The sequence below is a fragment of the Charadrius vociferus genome, unplaced genomic scaffold, assembly GCF_000708025.1.
Source record: "Charadrius vociferus isolate BGI_N301 unplaced genomic scaffold, ASM70802v2 scaffold385, whole genome shotgun sequence".
Taxonomy (NCBI): Eukaryota; Metazoa; Chordata; class Aves; order Charadriiformes; family Charadriidae; genus Charadrius; species Charadrius vociferus.
In genome coordinates this window covers 3,393,487-3,410,235 of record NW_009648925.1, presented here as the reverse complement: position 1 = coordinate 3,410,235, position 16,749 = coordinate 3,393,487, and the positions used below count along the sequence as shown (strand labels likewise).

General features: G+C 42.0%; 1 protein-coding gene across 1 annotated transcript in view; it reads right to left on the bottom strand.

The window, feature by feature from the left end:
* ADCY5 (adenylate cyclase 5) overlaps nucleotides 1-16,749 on the bottom strand; it is a 228,350-nt gene that overhangs the window by 49,692 nt on the left and 161,909 nt on the right. Inside the window, 4 exon segments of the mRNA XM_009887317.1 lie at nucleotides 4,391-4,532; nucleotides 5,576-5,734; nucleotides 9,405-9,532; nucleotides 9,708-9,819. Coding sequence (XP_009885619.1) covers nucleotides 4,391-4,532; nucleotides 5,576-5,734; nucleotides 9,405-9,532; nucleotides 9,708-9,819 — 541 coding nt within the window.

The following is a 16,749-nucleotide window of genomic DNA, read 5'->3' as shown; positions in this document are numbered from 1 at the left end:
TCCTGCATTTCTTTCATGCTAAGGTATTAAGTCCATTAGAAACACATATCCAAATGAATGAGGAAAATACTGAATAAGAACAGAAGTCACCCTGTGTAAGTCACCCTGTATCACCCGATGATAACAGAAACTTAAAAATCTACATTACTCTAGAACTAAAGGAACAGATTATTTCTCTTCAGATAATCACTACTGCCACAGTAGAGGCAAAAGGGAAGAGGGATCACAAGCCTAGGGTTATAAACGGAAAGCATGACTAAGTTGGAAGCAAAACTTAAGTGTGATGTGCTGAAGTCGGAAGAACAACCTCCACCCCAGATCTGTGCAAAACTGCCAACTGCAATTCCAGTTCTGGTAACAGATACTTTTAATAACTATTTAGCCAGGGATCATAACACAGAACTTGTAGAGCAGCAGATGCTGGGCTTGGATTAACAGCCTTGAGAGCATCCAAGTTTTTCTAAACAGAGAAAATACAGTAGCTCTCACTGGCCTTGGTTTTTCCATAGAGCATTTGACATAGTGCTGTGCTGGTGACTAACGGCTCAGAGAGACAGGGAATACGAAGCTGGGCAGAGAGCTGGTTTCCAGTGAAATGGCAAGATAGCATCTTGAATGAAGAAGTATTAGGCTGGACGAAAGTTCCTAGGAGAGTTACTCAAGGATTAGTCTCGGGACAGACTTCAATGCATCTGGCACCAAGTGTAGCAATGACAGACTTTGCTAATAAGAGAAGCAGAGGTAGTATTTGATAGATAAGAGAAAAAGGAGTATTAGCATCCAGCAGTTGAGGACTGACATAGTAGAAATGGCACTTGAGACATTCAAGTGTACAAAATGCATGAGAATTCACTTAAGAGATTACAGTCAGAAACTTCACTTCATTATCAGGAATCACATTAGTTCATCACAGAATAAATATCAGACACCAAGATCACTAAGCAAAAGGTAAAGGTTTCCTTTGATGATCATAAAAATGAAGAGCTTGCTGTGAGAGCTTATGTTTGTCTCTTCTTCGTTGTAAGAAGACATTAGAAGAGTTTGTCTTAGGAGAAAAAAGGCTGAGAGGGAGACAGGGGATACAGCTGCTGTCTGACAGCAGACACCAGACACCCAGAGCAACCAGGCACCAGAGCAACTAGGTTTTAGACCTGTTAGCACTAATGGGAGCAAACAAGCCACAGCAAAAGATTTAACAGACCTTTGTGATGGAGCATGCTAATTTTATGACAATAATGAATTTTTTACATATATACTTACATATATGTATATGTGTGTATATATATAGATTCACATTACAATGAAATGCACGACACCCTTTGTATCTCACACAGTTAAGACTGTTCTATATTTTAATTATCAAAACCTTTGTTTAAGGAATTGAAAGCAAACACAAGGAAAACAAGTTTGGAACTTTGGATCTATGCTTTCAAAAAAACCCACGAAAACTTTTATCTAGGGGAACATAACACTGCAATAATAAAATTGCTCCTGCACTGCTCTGGGGTAGCTGAGCACTGCCTTCTTCACAGGCAAGGGCTCACCCACAAGAGCAGCAGCACCACACGACAGGGCAAACAGAAAGGTGAAAGCAGATCTGGAAGTAAAGATGAGGAGAGAGAAACCTAAACAGACTGGATTTTCAAACTTTGCAGTTTATTCTCTTTCAATAGAAAGCAACTCTTCTGTGTACCAGACAGAACACAAGGACTACATTTTCTGCTCTAGGGATGTTATTTAAAGACTGAGCTTTCTTCCCCCTAAAGCTCAACTGAATATATTCCAGTTAACAGAATCCTTAAGAAGGAAAAAAAAACTATTTTCAAAGAAGGAGCTAGCCTGAGTTCCTGGAACAAAAATATTAGATAAATGTTCCTCCCATTTATTCTGTGCCAAAGAAATGGCATTAACACGATGAAAAAGTCAAATAAACAAAAAAAGACAGGAAATTCAAAGTTATGGCTCCCCATGGCAACAGTAAGCAGAAAGGGTATGGAACAGATGCTGTTACATTTTATACATTCATTGTAACTCCTGGTATTGTTGGGTTTCGATGGCTGTGGAACTGATGGACCAAGTATTCAGCCAATTCAAATCTGCCTGCACAAACTGAGGAACAGCTCAGGCAGTTACTTGGGTCAACTATACATCTGCTCTCAGGTCAATGCAAATCCTGTGCTTTGTGTGTGAGGATAGCAGGAACCCAGACACGACTCACAGGAACCCATTACTAAGTTAGGTGAACATTTTATGGCCATTACTGAAACAAACTGAACTGAAAACCTGGCAAAATACATCACGAGAAGTCATTAAAATGAAGCAGAAATGGAAGGAAAAAGTGAAGTGCTAGAACTATGCCAAGCATCGAGCAAAGTGTTCAAGACTGACTGAGCTGACTATGGGAGAAAGCCTTTCTCACTTCTGATCTTCGTATTATGTGAAAATGAGTTTGTAAAGAGGGAGAGAACTTCAAACTATTCACAAAGGGATAGAAAATGGCTATGGGAGCAAGAAAGTTGCAGCGGTATGGGCAAACCAGGAGCCCTTCAAACTGTAAATACTAATATCCATGACCTTGGGTAGCAGTCTCGTTATGTTTCAATTTAGCACAATAATTACGCCGGCCATGCGCATGTCCCAATTCTTAGCTACTCTGGAATGCAGCATGTTAAAGCAGCATTATAGTAGTGCCTAGAGACTTCAGCTAAGGGCTACACTGTGTAACAGAGCTGCAATAAATACATATAAAGCAGTGAAAGAATGAGGGGTGGGGAACCCACTTTATTTTACCATGGAAAATCAAGGCACAAAGATGCGAGTTCCTCAAAATCTAAGTCTGGAATGGAATCCACATCTCTCCTGAGTCTCTGAGTCAAAAGACAGCCCTGTGTTCAAAAATGAAGTCAAGTCCCAAGTGCTTTGTGTCTCTGTTTTTGATTTTTTGTCTACACTGGCAAGGAGCAGAATCCTGATCTTCCTCTTCTCTCCAGAGAAACCTTCGGTTCTCCACAAGAACATGGAGACAACTTGGTGAGTACAAAATTTAAGAAGTCAATATAGCTTCTCCACCCCAGGAGACGGGGCCTGACCAGAAGGGTATTGTGCTTTATGTTCTTAAATCTACCCAGCAAAGAAGAAGTAATTTAGGTATAAACATCAGCTGGCCCACTGACAGGCAGCGATGCTCAAGAAACAATAATCTTGCACTGCAAGCTCTAATCCTCTTTTGAAGATTGACAATTGTTAATGAGATTTATCTTCTGAGCAGATAGAAACCAAAACATCAGCTTGTCTCTTTAGCAGATGATAAGGGATTTTCTTGGAGATTTTTTACACAATATCCATTAAGGAGATTTGAGGCTCCCATTCTCTCAGGAAATGAGGCAATGGTAGCAAAGTATTTCTGTATAGGTGTTATAGTTATTCAAATCAACCATGCTATTGGAACATGTCACAAACAATAATTCATTTAATCTCATGGTAGTCATATTTACAGCTGTGGGAAGGTTTAACTGGTCTTAGATTCAGAAATATTTGAAATGATTTTCAATTTAGGCCAATCTTTATATGCTTGCCTGTACCATGAATAGCAAAGTAGTGTCTATAGTGCAGAAATCACTTAGAGAAATATTATCAGCTAGGCTCAACTAAATGATCATAAAGGTCCTTTTCTAGTATTACAGTCTAGTAAAGAATATAAACTAGTGATAACATCAACCTATTTTCTGTTACTGGCAGTGTCACAAAAAGAAGATATATTGGCCGAAGTCCACTTGAGTTTGACTTGACTCAAGTTCAAGTCAGTAATGCCCTAATAGCCTTATTTTGTGCAGCCTGACCCCTGTCATAGCAGCAGGTATGACCTCATCCCACTGCCACAGTGATCATCCATCATTACAATGGGCCAGATTTCCCCATCTTCAGAAACAGAGGCTGAAAAGTAATGATAAGAACTGCTCTAATCTTTACGTTCATGGTAATACGGTGAGCAGGTAGACAAAACCACCTTCATCTGTAATCTGACAGAGAAGAGATCTTTGTGGTTTTAATCTATTGCTTTAAGAGCTTGTACAAATATCAAATTTAATTAAAAAAATACATATCTATATTAACAACATTCTTCAAAATGATTTTGAAGACAACTCAGGACAGTTTCTTTGACAGAACTAGAAAGTACTTGGTGCAGAAACCTTATGCAGAAGGTGGCTCCACTCCCTTCTACGCATGCAAAAGTTCAGGAAGAGGAGAGTGAAACAGGAAATTTTGTCACCTACAATCAGATAGTCAACTCACTCATCTATAAAGGCTGGTGTTCACTCTACTTTGGTGTGTTGGAGACCATCTAGTTATTAAAAGTATCGAAAACCTGCATTAGTTAGTTTGCTCTTACCCGTTTCTGGCTGCACCGTACAATCAAGAAGGTCTCAATACTGTGCTCTTTCAGGTAAGCGTTGCGTTCCCCTCCAAAGCCCAGCTCCACCTCATAGTCTCCATTGAGATAGTTCAGGGTTGCTTTTGTTATGTGGATGCGCCTTAGAACGAGACAAAGGACAAGCCAGTTTTGTAGGTTCTGAAAAGTTATCACCTAAAAAGTCAGTTCCTGACAGTGACAGGTTCCATATACTGGAACAAACAAGCAATAAAACCCAATTTATTTAGCCACGCCACTACTCTTACAGATGTAGTACAAGAGTTTCATGTATTATAAAGGAAGCAGGCCAGGAGGCATCTTCTTAAAGAGAGAGGTGGTCACATTAAGCATCTTACACATCCATTTCTAAGCATCTCCTTAGATATAAAACACTTTCTTTTCTTTTATTTATTTTGCTCTAAAACACAGCAGATATATTTTTTTGGCAAACACAGGCCTTTCACAAGGACATGTCTACTCAGTGGACACACGTAATATATACTGTAGCATGTATCTTTTTTGCTGTATCGCATTAATCCCTGTGGTAGAAGAGTGCCTTGTAGAGGTATCCTATCAAGTACCATAGTCTTATGCTTTCTTCCAGAGCAGAGAGAAGACAGAAAGGCATGTAGAAGAATTATCTCTCAAAGCCAACTTATCAGCAACTCAGTCTTCAGGTGGCCCATACAGTGGTGAAGCAAGCACCAACTCTGCTCTCTCAGAGGAATATTTCAAAACAAAAGGCTGGTCTGAAACAACGCTTCATATAGTATCCATCGATAGCTGGGATGCTCTTCAGCAAATAGTTAACGTATGGTCACATCTCTTTGTAACTATGACCAGATCTGCTAGTGTTCACACAGACCTGCTCACTTCTGCTGTATCTATCAGCTTTGTTTCACAGAGAAGGAATTCAGTTCTTACCACAGAAGGATATGCCCATCTTGTGACTTTGTAGACTTTCTGTAACCAAAGACATGTAGACATGGAACAGAATAACCTTGGGAACATTTGTACATGCTTAAAACACTACACCCACAGATCATTTTACTGCCGACATACAGGCTCCTTGAACCTCTGTCCCCTGTTTCCCCACCTTACTGTGACATGTCAGACACAAAACAACACACATATTAACACGACAGCTTTGCTGAAGCAACTTACCCAGCTTTGCCCCCTGCTTCCATGTGGTTGGCTAACGTAACGTCGTTGGACCACACATCAAACTGCCACTTCCTAAGGCCCAAGACCCCGCAGTGAACTCTCCCGCTGTGGATTCCAACCCTCATGTTGACATTTACTCCCGTCACCTCCCGGACCAATCTGAAAAGAGATACAGGAAATAAGGACATCGCTAAGAACTGCATGGTTGTAGTTGGTGACACAAACTTGCACCCAGAACACAAAAATCCATAAGGACCCACAAATTATTCACGCATACACATGGTGCTGCTCATCCACATCAACAGGACAACAAACCAAAACCAGAGCAGCTGTACTGCTCTTGGATGGCCTGGCTGGCCAAGCAGAGTACCAATTAGAAAGGGGAGCCCTTGGAGTAAATCCATGTACTCTGAACTCATGGTCAAGTTGAGAACTCATAAAAAAAAATCTTTGGGCCAGTAAAAGGAATAAAGTGCTGATCTCTGATTGCCATACCAAAGTTGGACATAACCTGCCAGCACTCAGCCTCATTAAGAGTAATAGCATGTTGCAAAGAGAAAAAGGAAATGATTTCAGAGATCTTAATTCGTCTGTATGGCACCAAGCATTAACTTTTCCACAGATGAAATATGATATGTGTGTGAAATACCCCACTGCAGTTGGAAAGCTTGAACGGGGCTTACAGCTGCAGTCAGAGCAGTAAAACCAGAGAACCACATCTATTGCAGTCACTCCAAACAGGCAGCTACAAATACTCAAGCTCTGATTTTAATGAGGTTTTGGATGCTCTGCTTACTCCCCAAATGACTGCTGGAATACTTTGTGGGTTTTGCCATTTTAGGGCAAAAGTTAACTTCAAGAGTTGTTCACACGGAAAATATATTTAGGAATGTGGGTAGGGGAAAGTCTTGATGAGGCCTTCAGAACAACTCTGCTTCTCGTTATTGCTGATCACATCATTCCCAGAATGTCCATGTTTCACAAGCAAATTCACCTACATCACATAGCACAGTCCTTTCCTTTGAGTTGTTAGTTCGTTGCAGATTGAAGTTGTACTTTATACCTATCAGATTTTAAGCTCTTTGGTTTTCAGGTTCATTTAGTCCTTTCTAGATAACGTCCTCTGGACAGGTAAGTCCTCCCAACTTCCTAACATCAACACATCTAATATTGATGCTTTAGCTATTAATGAAAATGAATGATTAAAGATAGACCAATTCTGGACTCTAGTTCACTCCTCACAGTGCAATATGCCTCTTAAAAGACTCTTCAAGATGACTTCTTGTTGAAACAGCTCCTACCCTCTTACAGCTCCTTTTTGCTTACAATCCCTATCTTATGTGTTACTTCCTACTCACTGAAGTGACATTCATTATTTTTATTAACAAGCAGCAGAGATTCTTGAGCAGGGAAGGGAAGCTGCATACAGGTAAGGTGCCACACGCTTACGAACTGAAAGAGCTCCAACCACGACCCTTGGGAAAGCAACAGGAACCGGGGTAATGAAAATGCAGCTGCAGCCATAACCCTTGCAAGGACAACAGCAGCTGTACTGCGGGTACGACACTAGGGAGAGAGGAAGAACATGCTGCACGAGTGCTACAAACCCCACTGCACCTTCTGCCAAGCCACATTACTGACACAAGACCAGGGATTGACACAAGACTGACACAAGACTCTCTATAGAGTCATTGATGAGAAGGTGACTTTCTGAAGACTTTGTAGCAAACAAATGAGTTTGGTTATCCTTTATAGACAAATGGAATATCCTTTGCTACCTTCCTTGGTTTTAGTTCATTTATACCGGCAGTACAGTAAATATAATTCTATCTTTCTGATCCAGGGTAACACTCCCTGCTGTTATTGTGCACAGATGAAATCAGCCTCCGGGCAGGGCCCAGCGTTTGTGAAGCCTGCAATCAAAGGTTCAGTAGCTATTTGCTGCCTGCAATCAAATGTTCAGTAGCTATTGGTTACCTTAATTGTGAAACCTCTTATCTTGATCCTTGGGGGGGCGGAGGGGGAAAGCAGGGGTAGTGAGAACAGAGTCACCTTCCAGACTTATTAAGAGATAAGATTGTTAAATGCATTCATCATACATCAAGTGGGAAACAAGTTTTAAAGGCTGCTGAAGAGCTATTTGTAAACAAACATTGAGTGCACTTCAGCTCCACGTTTATTTCAAGGTAAGGTGGGTTGCAGTTAATCAATGAAGTCTAGACATCCCGGTGTTACTCAGCCTTGTGGGGGATTACACAGCAATGTGTCAAGGTCTCTGGATTTCATCAGGTCAACTGGTGCAGAAAGTGAGACCTTTCTGGGCAATGTACACAGTGCCTTCTTCGTAGGGCTGGTGGCTAAGAATTGCTGCTTCTCGTTTTTGACAAGACACTTTGTCACCTGCCACTTAATTGTACTTCACGTGGAAGAAATAGCATCCTTTCAAGGGCTACTGAAAACTAGTTACTTGCAACTCCTTTGATTTTGTGTTTTGCATGCAAATCCCAAAAGGAGACTGGTGCAAAGCAACAGAGTTTAAAACCAGGAAAGTAAAGGCAGGAAGTCCTGACAGTGTACACTGTATACAGAGCGAGGGAATGCTGCTGCATACTGCTCTTTGAATGGGGTCTCCTGGGTGAAAACACTCCTTTTCAAACTATGGATCTGTGTTATGAAATTACGGCTGAAAAGTGTGGGTGTGTATTCATGTCCTTGCAGAAATTGAAATGGTAAGGATGTACTGTATCAAGGTCAACAAATAAGTAGCTCTAGTTTTTATCACGATGAAGTGGAAACTCCGTCAATTTACTGAATGGAACGAGAGGAGAACTGCACAGAGATCTACTTCTCTGTTGGTACCGCTGATGCTTCAGAAAATGCTTTCACAAAACTAAAAAGCTAGAAGAGAAGGGAAAAAGAAGCAAAGTCTCTGGGCAGCAGGGATGGTGTAGACACTAATGTCAGCTCAGTTACCATCCAAAACTGACTGAACTTTATGCCTAAACTTGCATACACTCAAGATGACAAAATAAAAATTCCCTCCCCGAATTCTGGAAGAATTGGCCTGTGAAAGCTCATGTCCAATGCAAACAATATTCAACATTGTCTAAAATCCTCCAAGTAATATAACTAGATATGGGTCTCATATTTGTTACTCTCTAAAGACAGGAATGGTCTGGACAAACACAGGATTGCTAGCCTGACTTCAGGAGCAGGCAAAGCTTCAGAACAGATTTTAAAAGAAAAAAATAAAGGTGGGGAAGTAAGTGGAAATAAAAGAAAAGGCACTGTGGATCTGCCCCAGTCCGTGTCACATCAACTTTATGGTTTTCTTCAAGAATTAATTTAACTGAAGTAAGAAAGTCTTGAATCTGCCTTTTTTGGCCTAAGAATACATGGAGAAGGATTAGTTAAACTGGACAAGACAGACCTTAGCAGAGGAATTGTAAGGTGAGTAAAAAGCTGGTTTAAAGACAGATAAGTGAAGAGTGACTGAAATTAAGTTACTACTAATCCTCTGATTTCACATTTCTGTAACTCACTGGAATCCTCCTTTGGGAATGAGACTTCCAGTAATTAGACTAACCTTTGCCTTTCTCATCAGGAGATTGAGCTCTAATATCCACGTGGCTGTAATGGAGTCAAGTGTCTGTCCTTCTGCTGTCAAACCTTTACTGCATTTTGTTTTCCTGTTGCAGCTGGTCTCCCTTTTTGCTGGCAACTGTTCCCTGGTTTGGCTACCTTGCTACTAATGCAAGGAAGACCTAATTGGAAAGAGAATCTACTTGCTATTTGTTCTCAAATTCTCCATAAGAAATATGGTACTTACGAGATGGCCTCTATCATATCCATTCCCATTTCAACACAGCAGTGTGCATGGTCAGCTCTTGCTTCTGGCAACCCAGACACACAGTAATAGCAATCACCCAGGATCTTGATACGTAAACAGTGGTTCTCCTAAAATAATAATAATAAAAATAATAAAGGAGAGAGAAGTATTCAGCTTATATTCATGCTTGCAATAGCTTGCCTTTTAGGGCAGTGAATATTTACAGAAGTCCAGTGAACAAGCACAGTATGTCATTCTTGCAAGAGGAAAAAAAAAAAATCAGAATTATAATAGAAAACTTACCGCTGCTAGCTTATCAAATCTGGCAAAGAGCTCGTTCAGCGTCATGACCAGCTCCTGAGCAGTGCACTGGGAGGCCAGACTTGTGAAACCCTCTATGTCTGCAAAGAGGATGCTTGGGAAAAAAGAGAGAGAGAGAAAAGAAAGAGTCACAAAATTTGCTGCTGATATTTGTGTAAGTTTTGGGGTAGAAGTCCAGGGATAGGGAGGCATGTAGGGGTGCCCTATAGCAGCAAGGAGATAAGTGCCCCTAATACCACCTTATGCTACAGCCTCCATCACACATAAAGCTCTGAGGGGCACAGCCTCATCCCCTCCAGAGATTAGAAAGCACGAAAAAACCCCACAAGCCTTTCATCCCCCCTACCCCTGCCCCATGTCCAGAAAATTTACAGTATGCTGGGAGCTTGCGGTGGCATGATAATGCTATCAGCCATCATTAACAACGAGGCACTCCCACACAATGACCAGATTAGCTCAGCTATAAAATCAACACTTACCCATTTTGTTCACGTTCCTCAACCTCTCAGCTCAATAACATCGCCTGTGTCTTAGCTCCGCTGCAGAAAAACCACACTCCTCTGCCCGCTTTCCCTGCTGCCAAAGTGCAGCCACAAAATAAAGTCCCTCTTTAGCAAATATCCTTAACCTGCCTACCACAGCTTTCAGCCCCGCTTTGGTGGTCGGCCTCCACGCGCGCACCCCAGCCCCGTGGCTGCAGCACCCTGCCCTGTACCGTGTGTGCGGCAGACACGCTCCTGCAATGTTATAAATGCAGAAAGCCAGGCGCCGCGGCACCGCGTGGTGCTGGGGCGAAGGCTTGGGTGCTGCAGGGCTGGTTGGCCATGCCCTAATGCACTCGGCTGTCCTGGTGAGGACATACCCGTGGGCTTTTATGCTCTTCATTCTCTAGAGAATGAAATCTACACTGATTTACTCTACTCTAGTCATCTCCCAGCTGTACACGCTTCTCACTCATTGCCTTTTTTTTTTTTTTCCCCCTCTCAGCTTCTAAAGAATTACAGAAATGAATCCTCCCATTCGTACCACACCTTCCAGCTGGCTGAAACACTTTGAAAATATACACCTACAGCGCTCAGGAGCTCCTCTCCTGCAAGCAGGTATCACTCAACCTTCTGCTCAACGACATGCGCAAAGACCTCGCCAACTGAGGCAAACCTCTGCTATTGTGACAGGGACACTGAATTGTTCCCATCCGCCCAGGATGGACCGGGAAAGCCCTCTGAAAGCAGTGTGGACTATTTTGAAAGCACAATTATTTGAATCACAAGCATTAATAACGCTTCTTTCATTTCAATTAATCAATCTGAATGTTGTACTGCCAAGATTTTTTTTTTAAACTGGAAAAAGATTGTCTCATTGATAATTACAACATATATTGATTTGCAATCAAACGCGGCGATTATGCTAAATTTAAAACTATTCAGTAAAACAAGCACCATACTATGTCTATATAGGTCTAAAATGTATATATGCACACACGTTTATATAAATATAAAATTTATAAGCTATACTTGTATATTGGAACATTTATTGAGTCATTGATTTCTTCTTTGAAGTTGATTATTGCATCAAGCTGTACTTGAATAGGAAGAGAAAGTAAGAGTGCAAATAACAAGCACTTTGGCATTGTTTCTTCTTTGTAAAATAAAACTCCAACATCTTTTAAGCAAATTGCAGAGGTTACGTTTTCAGTTGGAATTCCCTGCAATGTCTTCAGACAGAAAGCAAAGACAACAAAAATATTTTCACAAGTATTTTTTTGCAAAAATCCCGAAACACATTTTGATTCTGGCATGCTTTTCATATTTTCCTTCTACATTTCAACTCCAATAAATCATCAACCAAACATATTGCATTAAATATTTCTTTGTTAGTCAGACTGAAACTAAAATGTACAAGAAAAAAGCAAGAGAGGAATGCAGGGATGTCTGAATCAAAATATACTTTGCCATTTTTTAAACACTTGAGAAAATACACAAAAAATAAATCAAGATTTCGCATATTTACAAATAAAAGTAAACCTCCCAAAGAAATACAATTGAAAACAACTGAAATCTTAGAGATATCTGTATTACTGGCTAAGCAACCTAACCATGTTTTAATACACAATGTACAAATAGGAAAAGTCTCCCATTTTTGCGGCAGTAATAAAACGTATCTTGTTGCAAGCATGTTCCTCTTCCAGCATGGGGCAAATTGCAAATTCCTCACTTGGGGACACGTTCACGCTCTTTGCTTGTGTGTGTGTTGCAAGAGTCATGTGTTATAACAGGAGGAGTACAGAGCAATTGCGACTCTGACGTTCACATAGCAATGGGTTTATCTGAAAACACTACATAGGAATGCCCTGAGCCGCCTCCTCATGCCTGATTGAGAAAATTAGTGCTAGCGTAACATCCAAATAAACATGGATAAATGACTGAAGGTTGCCCCCTCCTTTCCCTATTACTATCATGCCAGATAAATGGATCAGACATTCCTGGAAGTTAAATTGCAGCAATATTTTCAACCAGGCAAATGAAGTAATCAGCAGAGATGTATGGAGCCAACCTATGCACAGATTTATGCTGTTTCACATCAAGGCTACTTGATTACAACGTTTTCTCAAACTCGTAACCTTCTACGGGTGACCAGAAAATTGTTCTTTGTTCAAATTCAGCAGCTATCCCCTTCATCTTGATCCTCATCTTGCACTTCCAAGAACAACATGGCTGCAGTTCCACATGCAGCTCTGGCCGCGTTCTAGAAAACTACCGTTCTAAGCAACTATAAAAGGGTTTATTTGCACAATAGGACTTAGAAATGCATTCTGCACATGAGCCAGTAAGCAATATCAGATAGTCAACATTGTCCGATGCCCCTGTTAGGAAGCCAACACTTAGTACGTAAGATGCTTCTCTGAATGAATGTTTCGTTTGAGGAAAGCGGGATGCATGAAACAATTTCAGCAAAGTCAGTTTGATAATTTTGGAGAGGAAAGCCAAGGAAAAAGAAATTTGGTTTTATCTAAAGGAAAGGAATGAATTACAAGTATTTTTTTTTAGATGCTTCAAGTCTCTTCTCACTCTTGAACATGGACATGACTCTTGGCAATAAGGGGAAGAGCTTCATCTGGCACATGACTTTTGCTCTGTTGTATGAAAACCTACTCAGAATTCATTACACATTAAGTCCTTTGCACAACTCATTTTTTTCACACTTTGAGGTTAACATGAATGTCATCTACCTGCATGGTCCATCCCTTTGCCCCTCTTCCATGTCAGCTACGCAAGTAACATATGTACCTGTTGCAGCAACTAAGCATATTCCATTACAGGCTTGAGACAGCTGTGTGACCTGCTCTGCTGCCAAAAAGCCATACCACTGAGCTATCAGAAGACACTGCCTGGGACACACGGGCTGCAGGGAATGGAAAACCTCATCAGGGTATGGAAAGGACCACGTGGGAGATAACAGAGGACAGAGCAGTGGTCTGGGAACCGAAGATAGAGAGGGGAAAGACACATTTGTGGCAGGAGACTGGAGAAAGAACAGCACACGACTGTCACAGAAAACAGCCCTTGAAAACAGGAACCCAGCCTGAAGCCTTTCTGTCCTCTGCGCTCAACAGCAAGCTCTGAAAGCCACTTAATCACATTTTACTCCTCCTGCCTAATCTGTTCCCTCCACACACTCCTGCTAGCACTGCAGCTCCAGCAGCAGAGACAACAACCAGGTTTATTGCTCCCAACCCTGCTAATGACCCACAAGGGAGGAATGGGGACCTGTGTACTTGGTGCTGTGCGGTGCCACTTCTGTTCCTTTTGTTATTAGCCCCAGTAACCCTTAAACTCAGCCTTCTCCCTGTAAAATACCCAAGAGCCCAGAAGCAACTAGGAAAAAAGCAGATTTCTCTTACAACGGCTATCAGGGAACGGTGCATGATCGTCATCCTGTGTTTAGTCAGAGCTTTTCTTTTAAAACAAAGCCCGTTACACCTCCTTGCACACACAATATGCACGCAGTGAGGTTGTAGGAGCATGTCCCAGTCCTGCCAGTGCATCTTATCCAGACTAGGAGCCTCAGAGTTTCAACACACAGTTTCCCCACTACCCTTAGGTCCTCACTCCACACTTCAGTCTTTCATGTCAGACTACTCTTAGCAATGAAAAGATTTTATTACAGGACGATGGTGATGGATGATTGTGATGAAGGGCACAACTCAAGCCAACTGTTTCTCAGTCTTCAGAGGGCAAGGCATTTCCTTGCTGGTGGGAGCACAATGCCAGTAATAGGCCTTTCCTTGTGCCAAAATGTGGGGTAAATGACAGTGGTCAACAAAAGGTCAAATGAAATCATTATTATAGCTATAAAATATCATGAGATAAGTAAGGCAGTGGTTTAGAAGTATTATTAGCTGAAGCTGACTGGAAGGGATTGACCACACAATCTGCAGCCTGGGCACCAGCAACTATTATCAGCCCTGGGTCCCAGTTCCTTCATCTGGAAGGCTACTGCTTCGTGGAAAAACCAGTTTAGCATGTAATTAAAATCCTGTAATGGCTTCAGAGCTCTTGATATATTTTCCACTCCGTCACTGCCTTCAGATTTACCATCTGATTGGGTTTTGTCCAGCAGCAACCAGGGTATGACCTCAAAAAAGACAAAAAAATGGTTTGTTTCTGGGAAAGACAGACAAGAAAAGGGGAGTTATCATTCATTTTATAAGGGTTTTTTTTTAATTATTTTTGTTTAATTTTGGTAGAAAAGTACCACAAATTGTATTATAGGGTAGAGGTGAATACTTTCCTGATCTCCTATTTCAGCTCCTGTTTCCAGCAAAGACTGGCTCAAGATTTCATAGCTGTACAAGGCAAGCTCGGTTTTGTGCCTGTTGCCCTACGTGGCTCATGACGCTGATGGGGAAGAAAGATTACAAGGAGATTGGGTAGCTTCCAGATCCTGCCATCCTCCCCCCTGCTTAGGGACCAGCCTGATACGTGCCTGCTCTCGCCCAAGCCCCAGGCAGGGGAGCAAGAAAGGCAGATGCACGGAGTGCAGCATCCCTGTGCCGCTGGCTCCTGCTGATTCCGAGTGCCCAGGGCTGATGGGCAGCACCCGGCAGGCTGGGCACGCAGCTCTAGCTGCTGCTGCCACTGGGATGCCAGCCTCTGCCTGAGCTTGGCCCTTACCAAAACCACCACCACCTCTGTGGACTGCGAGATCTCCTTGAGCGGGATGTCTAGATGTGTTTTGCACAGTGCTTTGCCCAACTGCAAAGGCAGAGCGAGGTAAAATGGAGAGAGAGAGCAGCTAAGATGCAGAGCCAAGAGAAGAAAATTCCCAAAGTGCTGAGCTCAGCTTTCCTACTTTTTGGTCTGTAATGCATTTATAGAATAGTTAAGAGACACACAGACAGACAGCTCAGGTACCAGCAGGAGCCTCTGAGCAAGGCCCCAAGAAATCAGCAGTGTGAGCCTGCCCAGCTTGGGCTGCTCTCACAGTCTGTGCTCAGATCCATCCCACTGCACCATGGGTCCTACCGCTGCAGGTCATTTAAAACCAGCCCCTGTAATTCAGGTGATCCTTGCTGTGATTGCACTGCTAACGTGCCCTGAGGCAGAAGCATCACAGGATGCTAAAGGAGAAGGTTCTTAGCACAAATGCGGGAAGGGAAGAGATCTTGGCAGAAAGCACAGAACGATGTAAGGAGTAGGAAGAGCTAAGGACAAGGTAGGAAGCAGGAAACCCACATGAGACATTTAAAAACCACACACACCTACAGAGAATGATTTTGAAGTGCAGTCTTAAATGTCTGAAGCTAATAGAGTTTTCAAAGTAGGGACACGACACAGCCAGGTTTCCCTGCAAATGCAAGATTATTCAAAACACTAAATTAAATCATCAGTGCTTCTAATGTAAAAACAAAAAAACAGTCGTGTTCTATTTCGAGACATGTGCTGCCATGCACGCCAGCCACAACATAAATCAAGCAAGGCAAGAAACACAAACCCTATCACCATCACAACGGTAATGCCAGTCATGAATATAAACACCATGTGTTACTGGAAACCGAACACCACAGGCACTGCATGGGAAACAGAACAAAACCCCAGACTCGGTGAGCTTCAATGACTTATAAAAACAGCAAAGTGCATCTGACTGCATAAGAATCAAAGCCATGGTATTTTACTGCAACGAATGCTACCTACAAGAGAAGAAAAAGTTAATGTACCATAATAAAATAATGATTTTTCACTAAATACAATCTTATTAATTTGCATTCATGAGCAAAGGTGTAACAAGAGAAAACCATTTGCTGTAGACATGGTCTGCCCTTGTTAGGGAATTCACTAGGCTAATTGGTGAGGACAGTGTCTCAGCATGCTGCTATTTCACAACACCATCCACTGCTTTTGGTGTTGCATGTCATTAAGTCGTGCTATGAACAAGGAAGAAGAAAGAAGAAGGATGGATTAGGATGACTCTCAGTTGAAGGGCTGGGTCGAGCCCTTAACACCAAACTATGCTTTCATAGAATCACAGAATGGTTGAGGTTGGAAAGGACCTCTGGAGGTCATCTTGTCCAACCCCCCTGCTCAAGCAGGGCCATCTAGAGCTGGTTACCCAAGACCATGTTCAGATATCTTTTGAGTATTTCCAAGGTGGGCACATCTCTTGAGCAGTTTGGTAAATGAGTCAATTTTTGCACTTGGACATCTGTTTAAAAGCCAGTTCCCTGCCAGCACTGTAACCTCAGAAGTTATTTTCCAGCTCCAGCAGCATAAACATAGTAAGTTCATCTAGAAGTTCCTAACATTGACATGGCATCAAGATACACCCAGTCCCTCTTTCCTAGCTGTAGCCACTTGGGGATGGATAACAACGATGGATAACATGTGTGCTCGCTCTTCTACCCATCCTATGCACAAAAAGGATTTCAGCTTCCAGAAATACTGAGTGAGAACACTTCATAATGCTCTTTTCCTCCTGAATGTAATAGAAGCAACAGCAAGAGGACAAATCAAAACAAGCTGAGGAC